Genomic DNA, 17,991 nt, shown 5'->3' with positions numbered 1-17,991 from the left:
CGCAAAAGGGACGATTTTAGAGAGGCAGTAAAACAAAAAGTGTTTTCGATCAACATAACTCTGCAAGCTGTAATACAGAACTGCATCATTCGAGAGAGACACGCCGTCTCCCAGGGAGGACACGTCGAGCCCTCCGTTTTCTATCTGTACAGTCATGTTACATGCAAAAATAAAGATTTCATACAAATTATTTTAGTTTTATGACAACATGAAAGATGTAATGAATAACAACGAATCAAATTTCAGTATTAAATTCGACTGATATACGGCAATTTCATATCGGAAATATACGTACATATAATAAAAATGAAATACAGATAAAAGTGGAGTTGTCGTCAGAAGTAAATCTCGGACATAAAACTTGATATCCTCAAGCTATTCTTGGGTTTCCTAAGCTCCTTCAGCCAAGCGTCGGGACAGTATCTTGAAGCAGACCACGTCTCTCTCCTCCAAGACTTCTACTCAGCTTATTCAGATAAACCAAACGTTGCTACTAAACTACTACAACTGACATAGGAAGATAAGAGAGGGGACTTCTAAAAGTATGTGCCTTCTCCTTACTGGAAATGCGTATTGCCGGAACACTGGCTCAGTCATTAACTCTGTTCTATATTCGGGACAAGGTACATTTTTAATAAAAATTCTCCTTCAATCCCGCATGCAACACTGCGACCTCTCCTTATACGAAAAACTTTCCGAATCTCACTACGCCATTATAATGATCTGAGCAGTATATACCAAGAGCATACGTGAACGGAACTCGAAAAGGTGTACCCCCTAAATGTAATACACTATGGCATTAACCTTACTTAAAACAGGAAGTTCTGGGAATAACTCATCGCCTACTTTCCTTTCACTGTAAGTTGAGCACCTGACACAAGCTGAAAGAAAACTTTGGTGTGTATGCATACTGAAGTTGTTAAAATAGCAATTTCGGAGGCTTCAATGTTGATATCACTGATGGGAGTGATTTATGAATTACACTGTTGAGATGGCTTCAAATGGCACGATATATGTACAAAGTTCTACGAAGATTGGTTTCGGCATTCAGATAGTATTAAGGTTATTACCTAGACATTCTGAGAAGCTGCAGTGCAATTAAGTTATAACTCCTGCCTCATTTACAACTTAACTCAGTTCTAGCTGCAGCCTCCTTTCACCTTAACTCACAGTTTTAACTGTTGCCTCCTTTAAAACTTAACTGAGTTTTAGCTGCCACCTCCTTTGCATCTTAACTCACAGTGTTAACTGCCGCTTCTTTTAACTACATTTTTCACTATAAGTTTTACTGCTTCTCCGAAAAATAGAGCTAACTTCCGTCGGAGTATGTCATGTACTGCTAGAGCTCTATTTCACTGCGTGAATTGAGTTGTAGTTCTATGCGCCGTTTGAGGGACTACGGATGGGCACAATTCAATTTTTTACGGTTTAATTGATTAAGTAGTGAATGAGGACAAAAGACGCATCATTTAATTCTAAACTTAGAGCAGGTGTGATCTTCCAAAACGCTGTACAACATGGACATGGCGCTGGCCGAAATATAGAAATCAAACAGGCTTATGAATGGGCAGGTAATACTGTCATTATATATAAAACACATTACAAAACACACAGACACGACATGCACGAAGTTCGGAACCCATTCTCTTTAGTTTATTACCTGCAGGTTAGAAGGGCAATGGTCCAGCAGCTCCAGCATATGTTTGATGTTCTGTGCATCTTGGATCACGAAATTCAGTTCCATGTCAAACTCTCCTCCCACAAGCTGTAACAAACAAGACAATAACCCAATAAGCACAGTCGTTATCCTGCCTCTACTGAGCTTTTCAATGTAGACAGCCCCTGAATAAAGAACGCATCACATGCATCCACAGCGCACAGCACTCGGTTACATAGACAAGGACATTACAACCTGCATTACAAGTTAGAATGAGATGCTACTTCGTGTAGCGAAAAGGAAGCATGAACAGGGACATGAACAGCGCATTAATTAGTATTTCGACGTGCACCCTTGGGTTCACAGTAGCACCAAGTGCCCCCCTTCTCCCTCTCCCTCTCTACATATATATATATAATTTGGCATGTAGAGCCGTTGCTAGACAATGACCGCGAAATATGCAAGTATACAACAGCCACTACTAAGTAATGGCTCTGCAAGTAACGGACGTTACTAGGCCATAGCTGAATAGCGATCATGTGGAAACCCCAATAGACACGAAAGCAACAATGGCACAGCGCGAGAGGTGTTTTCTATGCGGTCCGCGCCGATGTTATAAGGGGGGGCAAGTCAGTGAGGAGACAGTTGGTGGTTAGAGTCAGTCAGTGGAGTGAGTTTGAGGACTGCTGCGGTACAGCCACTGAGGTGTTGCTGGCAGATGAGGCCGGTTGACGATTAGTCAACCCAGAGGAAGAGGAACGTCTGATGTTGGAAGCCGTTATCAGAAGACTGGTAAAGACACAGGGGGCTCAGAAGACTTAAACGTGTGTTCTAGTGAACTGTATGTGTGAATTAGTGAAACGGTTATAATTACTTGTAGTCACGGATCTGTAGGGGTTGAATAAACCCAATTACCAATCCAAACTCCGTCTATACGCGCCCCATCACGTGACAACATATANAAACGTCGGTTAACACCACATATACACGGTGCCAAATCCCAGAAGACTGCTTTCTTCATATAATGTACTGCCTGCTAACTGTGCCACATAGCTTGTAAGAATACGATAACAGTCCGTCCAGTAAGGCTGAGCTCACAAGCCAGACTTTGTTTAATGGACATCCAGTTTTGGAGGAAGTACTGCTTATATTCCGAAAAAAAAAAGTGGTAAATTTTATGAAAGTTAACAATGCATCTGACAACAAAACAATAATGTATGTACACAAAAATGAATGAAATTTTTCGTCGCTTTCTGTCAGTATCCTATCTCTACCGCGAACCCGAGAGAGACCCTTGAACATATGAAGAGTCCACATTCGAAATCTCCGCCAATACGGTTACTACACGTCACAGAGTTTCTGGGTGGGATTCAGACCCTCATTGCCCATCCTTTTATTTTTAATGACGTGATTCTCAATTCAAATGTCACATATTCCTTCTTTAAAGGGTATCAGCAAGAAGGGCAACAATACCTTCGGCGAGGAAGGGGCACGCTTGCTTCTAACAATATCACCAACAACAGCATCAACAATATTCCAATTTCTGAAGTAACAAACTACAACGTTATCCTCTTTCAATATTTTTCTAAAAAAATAGGGACCGGTATCACAGATCCAGCCTTGTGACTACCACCAAGCCCAATTCTATTCACACAGCGACACAGTGTGCACCCGCACAACATCAGATTTCCCGCTGAAATTAAACCTGCTCAACATTCAAGAACGACGCGGGAACTGTAAAAGCCTTGGCTGATTCTTGTGTTACGCAACTACACTTTTATTCAATATCCCACGTTATGGGTCTATTCAGCCGAAGTGGGATGCTTATTGCTGATAAAAGGTACATGAAAGGAAACGACTAAGACGTATTTTGACGTATTAATAATGTATTTTCCTGGATGAGGACAGAATTTAGAGCGATTGCAACAGGGCAGTCGGTCTCAGGGTCGAGATCAACCCAGGATCCATTAGAATACGTTCTAATGGTCGGTGATGTTCAATTTAGATCCTCAAAGAATCTTACGGCGAATGCGTATGCATCACCAAGCCATTATACACAAACGTAATTCCTACAGTAACTGGTACTGACCTTGGTTCACATACAAGCAGTGCGAGCTCCTAATGTTATATATGATCAAACTGTTGCGCTGATTAATTAATAAATTATTATATTTCAGTCTTATTTCCGCAGATTTCATCCCAAGTTCAGACTGTCGTTTCGTGTCGCATTATAATCGCTTGGTTACGCTTATCCTGTCACATGTCGCCGCACACGTCAGCCAATGAAGACACGAGAAAGACAGCTATTCAATTGCACCCGAGACAGAACACAAGGGGAGGTGAAACAATTTCTTCAGCCTACAGGTCAGAAAAACTGGGACTTCAAGTATCAACTTCATTTTGAATTAATTCGATAATTACTATAAAAATCATTTCCAATTTTAATGAATCTACATGCCGCTTTAATTTGGTGCAGTGTACTATCACTACTTCTGAATTTGAAACCGAATTTCATGGATTTTACCAAAAACAGTTCATCGAACAAAAATTGATGTACGACACAATAAATAAATGAAGATATGAAATCTATTTCTCACATTCGACATTAAGAATATGTAAAAAATACACGGATATATACGTCGGCAAACTGCGCAGCAGTACGACCAGCTTGGAAACAATACATTTGTATCTGGAACACTTAACCATTAAGGACCTATAACGCACCCGGCATAGATGTGCGCATTAGGTCGACATCTCTACTTCCAGTCAGTTTCAGGTCGGCATTCAGAGCCTCCGAAATAACAACAAAAGACATTCGCAACGACTGCAGCGGACGGAACGTAGATGTCGATTGCGCTTCTTATTCTGGAGGTTCCGGGTTCGAATCTCGGATAGCAGACCTACTATATACAATGACCTATTTGTGGTTTTCCTCGGTACGTAAAATTAGATCATGGACGCTTCCTTCCATGACATTTTCAACTCATTATATACTAATATCCCTATAATTTTACGTTACATTCCTTCCTTCCCCTCGGCGCTACACCTCAGGGTGAGCTTTGGCCTCCTGAACAATCTGCCTCCATTGTTCTCTGTTCTCATCTTTCCTCCCCATCCTTTCACTTCCGTGTTTCTTCGCTGGTGTCGATTTCCGTTCAGTTCAGCCATCCGAGGCTGCCTGTTCGGTTTCTGAACAATTTTAGTTTTTACGGCGTGAGATTGTTAACCTCACGCCCAACCCCAAACCTGCAGGACCAGGGTATCTGGCTCCTACCCCTTGGCCTGTCCGGCATGGGTGGCCCTACCAGTAGCTGCGCTACCGCCTGCATTGCTCTCAGAGTCACAGGAGCACTCAAATCATACCACCACAATAATATGTAGACACCATCGGTGGACAATTTTACGTTACATCGTCTGAAATACTAACAGAATCATTAAATATACAATAGGTATTTTTTATTTTTTTTTCCATTTTTCTTGGCACTACAGCCCCAGTGGGCTTAGGCCTACCTCCATAAACTTAACTTGTCTCATTTTGGTCCGTCACACTATTAATTACAGAGTAGATAATGAAAAGTTCAGTCCAGTGTGACATACGAGTTTACAACACTTCAGTCCTCATTCCCCTTACAAGTTTCGAGTCAAAAGACTCATCTTCAGAGGCGCACCACTACGATAAGGAAACACTGTCACATAAGATATAAGAGAGCATTAGTCATGTCCAAAGTGCATATTGTTAAAATATCTTATGTGACAGTGTTTCCTTATCGTAGTGGTGCGCCTCTGAAGATGAGTCTTTTGACTCGAAACATGTAAGGCGAATGAGGACTGAAGTGTTGTAAACTCGTATGTCACACTGGACTGAACTTTTCATTATCTACTCCATGAACTTCTCCGTTCACTTCGGTTTTTCTAGATCTTACACATACGGTAGGACTCCTTGGGCGAGTGATCAGCTCGTCGCAAGGCCTCTACCTGTACACAAACACAGAAAAACGCACACAAACATCCATGCCCTGAGTGGGACTCGAACCCACGATCCCGGCTTCCAAGCGAGCGAAGACTGTGCACGCCTTAGACCGCTCGGCTACCGTGACCGGCAAACAATAGGTATAGAAGAGTAAACACAACCTGAGGTGGATGGGTGGGCGCAGCATTCCCTCAGTCATAAAGACGGTAAAATCTAGCCCCCTAAAGGAATATGAGACTAATCTGAATTGTATGGTGTGAGCACCAGACAGTACAGCTAACGGTACGTAAAGAACGAAAACTGAAATCAGGATTGCGTTGCACAACCTCACAAATGCAGACTCTGCAATTATGTTTATGCTATTGGAAAGACAAATTTATACGTCCGTAAATACTGACAGTAACGACCTATCAGTTTCTATATTTCCGTCATTCCGTCCCAAATAATCGAACTTCATTTCGTACTTTAAACTTGCTACAAATAAAGACTTGACGATAAAGGAAAGGCTGAAAATGTCACTGATGGCCCCACGAGAATTATGATGGTATACCATTCAACAGAAATAGCAGGCTTTCACTTAGAAATAGAAATTCAATACATGCTTCCGCAGAGGCATAAATTTGTTTCTGGGAAAAGGAGCAAGACACCAGAAGAGACCTAGTGAACAAACGTTCCTCACTTTCATATTTCACTTGGTTTAACAACACTGTATCAGCATTGGATCCCGAATGAATGAGGCATTCTCTTGCTTTGCATTCTGAACGTTCCGAGCTGAGGTCTCGATACAGAGACCGAATATCCTGAGGTTTTGCGTTGGTTTCTTCAGTCACCAAAGCCAAAGTAGTATAACACATATTTTGAACAACTTACCTCAGGAAATGTAAAGATACTGTTACAGTGCGCCACTTATCTTCAGTTGGAGAGGAGAATGGAACGTATCAGAACTATCTGAATTTATTCATTCTTCCAAAACATGCAAACGAAAATTATAATTACAAAAAAAAATGTTTATTTCCATTATTACGGTATCGATTGCTGTGCCACGTGACGCGGATATTTAAGCCAAGTTCAGATAATGCTTCATGCTCATACGACTGTAGGGTTTCAAACTGCAAACGTGTTGTGTGGAGCGGGACTGTTTGAGGGAGATGCATGAGTGCTGTATCCCTGGCTGCCGTACAGCGCTACCACTTCACCAGAGAAAGGGCCTACTCCAGCTGAGCAGAGTTCTCGAGGACCCTTCACTGAATTTGCCCTACCTATGTGAAGGCCTTTAGAACATGCGAGGACTAAGTTGAACGCTCTTATTGCGTCAAATCCGTTCCTCATCTTGACGGGAGAAGATACGCGTACTCGCGAATGTTAACGCGTTAAAAACCACAACTTCAAGTAGAGTGAACTCTGAACGAGGGCCACGCCATAGCTCAAGCTGTCAGTCGCTGGCTTCTCACCGCGGCGGCCCGGGTTCGATCCCGGGTCTGGTCAAGTGGGAATTGTGGTGGACAAAGTGGCGCTGGGGCAGGTTTTCTACGAGTACTTCGGTTTCCCCTGCCAATCTTCATTCCACAATCACCCTCACCTATCATCTCGGGCTGGTACAATACGCCAGAAGTGGCCGCAGTACAAGGGGCTTAGTCCCACCCCACAGCGGCCTCCGTAGTCTAGAGGTAACGTTCCCACCTCATGAATCGTGGTACGCGGGTTCAAACCCGGCGGAGGTCGTCGAATTTTAAGGGCGGAAAAATTCAGGGAACAATTCCTCCGGGAGGGACTTTAAGCCGTGGGTCCCGTGTCGTAGCTTTACGGCACGTAAAAGAACCTCATATCTCCAAAGGAGGTCACTGAGCCAAATTCAAGGACGTTTCCCGCCCAACAGTAGTCTCTAACACCTCTGATAGGTGGGGGAAGCATTATAGATACCGCCAAGCCAGTAGAGGCCGAACTCGCTGGCTCGGTCGGGACTGATGGTACGCACCAATATCGGTATGGTATAGAGACTGGTAGAATATCATAGAGGGAAGCACAATGGACCAATACTGGTCTCAGTGCATGGGGAAACACACCCTCTCCAATAACTAACTAACTAACTAGTCCCACCCCACTATCAATAAAAAAAACTCTGAACGAAGTATTTCCCATGCACCGCCTGCAGTCGAATAGCTAAACATACATGGCTGAGGCTCCGCAGTTCGCTTATAATAACGACTGTAATATGTGAAGGTGGGCCGAAACTGGTGCTTCCAGGTGTCAGCTTCGATTCTGTGCTCGCAGTATGGCGATCCTGACTGCCTTCGCCTAAGCCCCTAGAGACTGATCCTGCTATAGTAACATACGAGTTAATACCGATCACCTCCTTCGGAACATTAACAGTTATCGGTCACTCGACATGACATAAGCCACGCAGATGGAAGGTCGAAACATAACTGATCAGTCCTCTCAAGCCTAAGTCCCTTTCTTATCCGAGAGAATACAAACTGCATTTCCATTACAAACATGAACCATTTATTGCAATTTACAGAAACAATCACTGTTTATTCTGAGAACCACATGAAACTCTAGCAAACTGCAGTACTTTTGGCTACTGAAGCAGGCGGTACCTACAGTACTCATGTTAGTTTGAAGGCTGCCTAAACCTTAACTAGAAGAAGTATGAGCTACAGCGGAGAAAAACGATACCGGCGCTCAGTAGCAGCAGACGCTCTGATTCGCTTCTGCGCAACTATGCACGCAATGTTTCATAACAGAGCGTTAATAAGCACTGCACCTCTCTAGTGATGCCTGAAGCAGAGGTATCACAACCATCTGTACTGAAGAGGGTCAGACACACTGGAAACCCCAGCATACACGTACCACATCCACAACCAATCAATGTTTGAATGCGGAGGGTGTCACACTCGTTAGTCAAGTGCCGATGCCATCCCTGATGAGATCTCAAAATTAAAGAAACTAACAATGAACAGAATGGCGCAATATTACAAATCCTTGCAGATGGGCTCCGTGAACGCGTTTCCGAGGCAACGAATACACACGTAGCAATAGAAGAACTGCTGGACGCCGGGTCCACGTTGTACCAAACACTCAACATGTAGTGAAGGGAAAGTGGATGGCCAGTTCTTCCCAGAACTTCTTTCAAAATATGGAAAGTATGCTGGAAATGGAGGGTTCCTAAAGCATACACTGCAAGCTTCACATGCACTTAGGTTGACAGCAAGCTGTAATCGTTAGATCGATTCTCACGAAGAATATGCGGCTCCGTAGAAATGTTTCGAAGGAACCTGTTATCGCTAGCGACACGGCAGAAGAGTGTCTTCTGCGTTTCAGATGGAATCAGCGCCTTCTTACGAAACCTCTCTACCGATCTATGTAAGAGCAAGGTCCCATAAGACCGTAATCCGGATATTCACCGCCGTAAGAACCTCATATCTCACAGATGGCACATATGAAGTACTCGTCATCTCGGTGCCAATCGTCACAAACCTCCCAACAGAGGTTTCTCATGTGGGGTGGCACTTATTGCCAAACGAATAACTATGAAGTAACTTCTTAATATATTTAAAAACGGTTACTCAGAGCACAGAACATTTAGCGAGTATCTTTGCTAGCGGAGATTCTGGCGGAAAAACCGGCCGCTCTTTCCATCAAGTCGGGACGACCCACAATGCAAGACGTTGAGTGCACGGTTGCTCTGTCCAGGAAACGTAGTGCATAAGGACGCATGCGAGATGGCTCGATAAATTAGGAAGAATGTAAACAAATTGATAGTGGCCTCTTTGAAGGCATTATCCCGTCATTATTGTGGGAAGACTTTGACGAACAACGGAAGTATCTGCCAAGACAACCGGTAACGCGTCCGCGAACCGTACAGGTACCTGCCGAAGACTACGCGTAAACTAGCCGTCATATAGACTTACATAAAACACTCTGTTTTTTTATTTACAATTACGTAGTACACATATGTTTCGACCCCAAATGGTGATGCACACAAATCAGATATAAATACTTACACTGCAAAGTACAAATTCTGTTAAACACAAAATGGAAAGAAAATGAATTATGTCGGACACAACTTAATTATTCATGGACAGGAGCATTAAACTGACGGTACACATCCCAATACGAACATTCACAGTGCAGGATTCGAGGCTCTCACAGTGGTGGCTATGAAGAGTTATGCCATGCAGCTAGCTGAAAGTCAACCACGGTGGTTATGAAGAGTTATGCCATGCAGCTAGCTGAAAGTCAACCGCGATGGCTATGAGGAGTTATGCCATGCAGCTAGCTGAAAGTCAACCGCGGTGACTATGAAGAGTTATGCCATGCAGCTAGCTGAAAGTCAACCACGGTGGTTATGAATAGTTATGCCATGCAGCTAGCTGAAAGTCAACCGCGATGGCCATGAAGAATTATGCCATGCAGCTAGCCGAAAGTCAACCGCGATGGCTATGAGGAGTTATGCCATGCAGCTAGCTGAAAGTCAACCGCGGTGACTATGAAGAGTTATGCCATGCAGCTAGCTCAAAGTCAATCGATGTATCAGAGGGGTGGGGGGAAAGCGCAGCCGCGCTTTAAGCTGACAATCTTACCGCTATCTGTGAGCCGATTATCTAGAACATGTGGGAGCCGCAACGTCTCACAACCCTATGAACTTCCACGACCTGTTACACGGATAGCTTCACCTTACCTTACCATATCGCCTCCATCTTCACGCTGAAAAATGATCCAAGCAACAAATCTGCGCGAACCAGCTCTCGTTTTTACGTGCTTCACGGTGGTCTCGTGCTTGGGTTATTCTTCAACCCGAAGAGAACGATGTCATGTTCCTCTGAAATATCGGTTGACTTCCAACAGACTACACGACGTCCTATCACAGAAGCTAATCTCTTCAAATACTCACAGCCTTAAAATAAATACAAACAGGATACAATCTTATAAAATTGCCAAATACAAGCATAGGGTCATCATGTTCTACATAAAGCTATCCCAAATCAGGAAAAGCATATGACTTGCGGTTCTATTTTTATTAGTTAGGCCAGATGAGCGCAGCGAACAGGAAATACTGACTCTTTAAATCACAGTGGTCATTGTATGTGCAACCAACGTAATGATAAAATAACATACACTCTGCCCACATAGTATACGCGTGTGTTCCGTATGTTTCTCCCCTAAGAACATTAACAAATTCATCTTTATAATTAAGTTATAGCATTTTCTGTGAGGTACGAACTTAATTTTTAAACATTATTTAGACTAGTTCCAGATACCAAAGGGAAGAGGAAGTTATTCTGGTAGCATGTACTGTGTCCTTCATACAGACAAAGATGATTTGGCTCTCTGCTACAGTAAGACATCTAGGAGACAGAAGGATTCACACAGCTACTTCCAGCCCTTCAACAGATTCCTCTGCTCGCTCTACCTCTACTCAAAGCCATTTCCTTGATTCATCAATCAGCAGAACTATTCCACAGCAAGGGACAGCTTGACTTCGTTTCGTCTTGCCTGCTGGTTCAGGAACAGGAAATGCTTGGTCGACTCCACAGCCCTCCTTTAGAGCGGTTTACCGTAAACCAGTGTTCCTAAAGTCTGACCCTCACATACAATCACAACTGTAACGCTAGGTTCAACCTGACGCTACCTTTACTTTACCTGCACAGTCACTTCAGGGAAACCAATACCGATAGGAACTAGTACTCCAGTACACAGACCTATTTCCCGTGTTTCATTTCCGGTTTTGTACTGCCGCATTTCCTCTGACGTTAATTTAGGGAGATACAAACCCACTGTTGAAGATAAGAGTATTATCTTCTGCGATGTGACGCCGTGTAGTTCGGTAGAACTTCATATAACGTTTTGGATGAACGTGCTGTGTTCCTTCTCCTTGCTACTTACTTCTCTTCGACTATGAACACTGAGATGATACGTTGTTCCGAAACGTCGGAGAACTACTGGACTGCATGGTATCACATCCAACAAATAGTACTCTTCGCGGTCAGCGCTGTGAGAACCACAAATCCAACGGCCGCGGTACAGCTAATCACATTAAAAAGGTGTTTTGCTGATATTTTGTCAAATATTTACTATATTAGAAAATGTTTCACATAAAAGTTATAAATACGGTATATATCTTTATGGTATATATCAATATGTTGTTAGTGAGTCGTTCTCAAGAACATCCTTAATTTCAGCTTGTTGCACAAATGTGGAGGCCTACAACAGGGGGTTCCAGGCAGAGGCAGGGTTTATCTACACGACTACAACCAGGCCCAGTCTGGGGTCTAACCCAACACCCTACGCAATGAGTACCTGGGACGCTTCCCCGAGGGTAAAGGGGTGGGGACGTGGAGTTGACCACTCACCACCACATACTGTAAAGGTTAAGAATGCAAAGAGCTATACTTCCACTCACCCCATATGTCTTCAGGGCATGCTTCGTGAAGCACACGAAGAACTTCAACGAATTGTACTTAAGTCCATGATTTATTTAATCCGTCTTGCAATGCATACATTCATTTATCTCCTGAATTTATCTGAATGTATGCACTGCAAGACGGATTAAATAAATCATGGACTTAAATCAGTGCAACAGGACGCTAAAATATAACATTAGGAATTGTACTTAACTGTTCAGTAGGAGTTAAAAAGACCTCCCCATTAGGCGTTAATTCATACAGGCACTTTATACATAAAATAAATAACGAAAACATGATTAGGCCAAGCTTCATCTTTCTTGATAAAGCTATTTTATAGCTATGTATTATCTCCAAATAATACTGAGTATCGAATGTGATGAAGTGACTACTGCGGAAGTCTGGCACACACCATGCGAGCCGCACACGGGGCAATATGCTCACTTCTGCATTATGCAACCTGCCTGTCTTGTTCAGTTGCGCTCTCTGGTATGGACATACGAACCCCAGTTGATATGTGTTTCCCCCCTCATACAAGAACACCTGCTGTACCAGTTATGGTGGGCAAAATGAAAACGGCGTTTGGTCCTCATATGAATATACCCGCATAGTGTAAGTGCACAAAATTGGCTCAACAAACGAAGGCGTTCATATTCTTATAATGTGAGCATGCGCGTAAAATATATTTGTGCATGAAAATGGGTTCCATGTACATACTGTCACGTGTTACAGTGACTAAAGATTGGGTTCGGATTGGTAATTGGATTTATTAACCACCTACAGGTCGTAAATATAAATAATTAAAACATTTGCTGATTTACACAATTTACAATCACTCCACACTAATACACGTATTCTCAGTCTATTTCCACTAGTCTTCACTATCCGTTTCCAGGCAAAGGGTTTATAACACAGGAACTATAAAAGTCTCCCTAAAGTATACATTCCCAAAATGGATGTACTACAGACCAGGTAAAGTCACACACTAAGTCTTCTAGCCACATTGCTGTTCACTTGGAACTTCGGAACTCAAATGAAGTCCATCTATTAATCACTCCTCCAGCTTATGACTGCCTCGTAACTACTCTGAACGAATTGTAACTCTTACTTATGTAGCCGATGAACGGACATGGACCGATTTTAAACACATATCACGTGATCGCTATCCAGCCAGTCTATTGGCGCGACGCCCGTATCTACAGAAAACATAGCTTCCTCAATTGTTGCGTGTTGGACCGTGTTTACAGAGCTCTTACCTACCAATGCGTTGATCAAATCGTAACAATATACTTAAGACAGACACGGAGAATGAGCACCACCATTTAACTAAAAATATGACGTTTAAAATGTTTTGGAAGGTGCAACCCTCTTTAGCTCCGAAGTATACGTGGTAAACAACCCTGCCAGTTCAACCGCCAGTTCTGTTATCAAACTGATATGTAAGTATAGCGCCATAGCTCAAGCGGTTAGTCGCTGGCTTCACACCGCGGCGGACCGGGTTCGATCCCGGGTCTGGTAAAGTGGGATTTCTGGTGGGGGCAGGTTTTCTCCGAGTACTTCGGTTTCCCCTGCCAATCTTCATTCCACCAACTGCTCCACAATCACCCTCACCTATCATCAGGGGCAGGTACAATAGGCCAGAAGTGGCCGCAGTACAAGGGACTTAGTCCCACCCCACTAGCAATAAAAAAAACAATAATTTGCGTACAAAACGTTCTGTAACGGTGACAGAAGACTCCGTAATTAGGTAATTTCGAGTTACCACAGCAACGTTGCAGGATAGTAAATTATGCTGCAGGTCACGAACGAGCGAGTATCTTTTGGTTTATATTCAGTCAGAAGGAATGGCTTTCGATGGAACCAGGAATAAGGAATCCGGTATTAATATTTGCAATTTGTCGTCGATTTCAACGTGCCGTTCTCTTGTTACGTCCCTTTTACAAACGCTTAAACACACGAGAGACATCTATATAAGGTACAGCAACACACCGAGAAGTTTATTTAGTTATTACCTTCAGATGCCGTTTGACGTTTGTCAGCGAGTTCAGAGCAATGAGTGTCACTATGGATCCCATTACCACCAAGCGAGTTTTCGTTACCACAAGTCGGATCATGGGTCTATGGTAAATTGCTAAATCCCACACATTTTATTAGTATTATTTTCTAAAATTACGGCTGCAACTAACGTGGTTTTCCTCCTTAGATGCCCAAAACAGAAAACGAACTGAAGAAAGACTGTGAAGAAAACAGTCTTCTGGGATTTGGCACCGTGTATATATGGTGTTAACCGACGTTTCAGAGGAACGTATCGCCTCCATCTTCAGGATAGAAGGAAATAAGAAATCCGCAAGCGAAGAGACCGTGAGAACCGGTAAAAGCAGACGGATTTCTTATATTTTTCCTTCTATCCTGAAGATGGAGGCGATGCGTTCCTCCGAAACGTCGGTTAACAACACATATACACGGTGCCAAATCCCAAAAGACTGCTTTCTTCATAGTCACCGCCGTGAAATCCTCAAATCTTACATAATGAAAGATTATCAGATTTGAGGTTGCAATGGCGGCGAAGTTTCATAATAGCGTTCTGATCGCGTATCTGGTAGGCAGGTACCAATGTTTCTGAGGAACATGCTACCTACATCTTCAGGACGAAAGTCTATCAACACAGGTATTCCTCCACATACGTGATAGTTGTTTAAAAAAAAAAAAAAAAAGGAAACTGCATGCGGTGGAATACCATACACTGAACACAATTTTCACTTGTCCCTTCATATGTCTCCTCCGCAAAACCTCACAAAAGTTAATCGCCCTTCTGCCTAGCTCTCTAGACTGGTCAGCAAGCAGTCAGCATTAAAGCGAAGGCTAGTAATTGAAATAGGTTTAAATCATTTCATCGCGTTAAAGTGAAATAACTCTTCTGAACTCGCACATAACGAAGGATACGTATATTTATATTACGCTTTCTTTAACATTTCCTCTTTAATGACGTTATTAACACAAAAACGTTACTTCATGCTTCGCTCAACTGCAATTACCGAATTCATCATTTACCACCAACGTTTAGCGAATCTCGCCATTAATTCAGATTATCTAACTCTGACTCTTCACAAGTCTTCAGCTGTATCTGCCAGTAGCGCCTCTGCAGTGCTTACGTGAGCTGCTCACTAGTTCGTATCGTCCCATTTCAGTTTCCCTGCCAACCGTACGCTGAGCCTGTCACTACTTCAGCCGGTTACTCATAGATTCCTTGTCAGCCCTCAACGGAACCTGCCACCAACTCAAATGGCTCGTATCCGAAATCGTCAGGAAATATTCCTACGCCTGGGCCTTCCAACATATTTCGTAGTCTGTTAGAGAAAATTACCCGCTTCCAAATGAGAAGTCTACTGCAAGAAGCATTCTGAGACTTTTACAGGTTATGCAGCAGAAAATATTGTCACGTGTTCTCCCGCCCCATTCGCACTACAGCCCCAGTGGGCCTAGGCCTACCTCCATGAACTTCTTCGTTCACTTCGGTTTTTCTAGATGATACACATTGGGTAGGAGTCCTTGGGCGGGTGATCAGCTCGTCGCAAGGCCTCTACCTGTACATAAACACAGAAATACGCACACACACAAACTAAACATCCATGCCCAAAGTGGGGTTCGACCCCACGATCCCGGTTTCCAAGCGAGCGAAGACAATTGTCACGTGTTTAGTCACTACAAACGGGGTTTCGATTGGTAATTTGATATACTGCCCAGTTACAGATCATACCTACATGTGTAGCGCTATCGCTAATTCAAACACTCATTAGTTCATTACATTCATTCATTCTCCGTCTGCTGTGTATTAACCAGCTGTTGCCTGGTAGTGGGCTTCCAACGGCTGATGTTCACCTTACTCTGGGTTTCCCGAACTATCCCTGTGCCTAAGCTACAGGATTCTAACAGCAACAGTGCACAATGACGGAACTGCAGTTCTCTGACTAATTACTAACTCACAAATCAACTCTTCACTTCCCTGCACTGCACCAACTAACTCACTTATTGCCCAGCTTATAACACCTCGGCATGGACACCACAGAAAACACCGTTCCTTTGTTGCTGTTCAGTCATTGTATGTTAGGAATGTGTTGTTTACACAGTCATTACTTAGCAACGGGTCTACATGCTACAATATGATTGCACAGAGAAGACTAAGCAACAAAGGATAAATTACAAAGGAAGAGGGAGTATAAATGAGTATTAGGCGGCCAATACACGTACGAGTGTGGATCGCGAGTACGGCTAAGCGAGGAGCCGGGCTCGGATTAATTTCACCACACACGTATGAGCGTGACGACCCACACACGGACGAATTTGGCTCATTCGAACCCGAGCCGAGTAGGACTCGCGAGCTAGACTCGTATATGTATGGGGCCCCTAAACGTGCAAGGAACTCAGCGGTTAGAAATAAAAATATTTTACGAAGCTTCTCCGACGAAACGAATGCTGATAAAACAGAATTCTGCCATAAGGACGAATATGTACGAAATGCACCATCCACCATAGCATGGATTTGGTTCTGGTGCCCAGAATGTGGAGTATGGAGTCATTCCAGGGGATCATGTCAGGATGGTGCCAGACTATATGTATAATTACTGCTTGATTCGATGCGCAGTCCCCAAAACTTACGTAACAATTGTGCAACTTCACCGAACACATGACTCGGTGGTTACCATTTTATTTCAGCTTTACCTAGGTGACTGATTTACTCGGTCACCCTTTCGTCAGAAACTTCCAGTCAAGTATAAAGTACAAATCATATGTGTAGGAAGGTGGGTTACGTAAAGTGTAACCCTAACATACAATGAACTTACTTTCCTACGTGTCGGATGTTTTCTCGTTACCACCGATAGTCCAATTCTACGTCCACCAACTTCAAAATTTATATTCCAGTCTGTTCTTCACATTCCCCATTGTCGTCGCAATTAAATTCTGTTTAAATTATACTTTCATTTCTTCGTACAGCTACTAATGTCTTCAACTGTATTACTTATTGAAGTTCATCAACTCCGCCGGTATGTTATGCTACATAAATCACAACAAATGGTATCAGCGATCGCCGAATGCTTGTCGCGTAGTCAAAGTTGCATGGCAAATGAATCTCTTAGAAACCTCAATGTATCAGAAACCATGGCTTCGTCTGTGTAGCCTCAGATATAAAATAGTACCAACTTAGGTTTCTCAGAATCGTGACTTTCGACATTTGTGACCACGAAGCTTGACCCAGACAGCAATCCGAGCTCTGCGCGCTTCAAAGGGCGACAAACACGATGACCACAGAAAGGAAGAATTCCGGAACAGAGGGAGAAAAGGAACGGTTGGTTTCGGCATGCATCGGCCCGGAAGTAACCTCACTCTAGTGGGAATCTGTCCACCCGTAACACAAACTGGTCCAGAAATCTTTTTCCTTCGAAGACATACGGCAGGAGAAGCGGGCCGGTTCAGCAAAGGCTACAGACACAACATGACAGTTTACTGCCGTCAGTAATCACTGCTTCAAGCTGGTTCATTATGTTTTATTATCTAAGTCTAAAGATCGGCCACACAGCAGGACAGACGGCTTGCTGTGCACATTGTGAGACTGAGAGCGCTCCACCTCTCGCATGCACGTTAATGAAAAATATTCAGTTCAAGCAATCCTTGATATATTTATCAGTTGTTTTCATATTATTCACTATTACAGTTACATCTATGATTTATTCAATTCATGGATATTGAAGTTCGATAAGGATTATCCTTCTCTGGCGGTACGCAAAGCGACACTTTTGAGAAACATAATTCTGTCGTTAAAAATAAATTATTCGCGTCTTTGAAAGGGATGAAGTGCCGATTGTTGTCTTGAACATTATCAGTGAGGAAACGTAGGTTAAGAAAAGCTTAAGCCTCTACTTCGCTCCGCGAGTTGCTACCTTTCCTTCCAAAAAAAGAGAACT

General features: G+C 43.2%; 1 protein-coding gene across 1 annotated transcript in view; it reads right to left on the bottom strand.

The window, feature by feature from the left end:
- The window catches only part of LOC111863698 (neurobeachin), a 554,452-nt gene that overhangs the window by 343,392 nt on the left and 193,069 nt on the right, over positions 1 to 17,991 (bottom strand). The window contains exon 2 of the mRNA XM_033751163.1: positions 1,661 to 1,765. Within this exon, the coding sequence (XP_033607054.1) occupies positions 1,661 to 1,765 (105 nt within the window). The remainder of the gene's footprint in view (positions 1 to 1,660; positions 1,766 to 17,991) is intronic.

This window comes from Cryptotermes secundus, unplaced genomic scaffold (genome assembly GCF_002891405.2).
Source record: "Cryptotermes secundus unplaced genomic scaffold, Csec_1.0 scaffold369, whole genome shotgun sequence".
Lineage (NCBI taxonomy): Eukaryota > Metazoa > Arthropoda > Insecta > Blattodea > Kalotermitidae > Cryptotermes > Cryptotermes secundus.
Note: the sequence above shows the minus strand (reverse complement) of the source record. Positions and strands in the feature narration are given on the sequence as shown.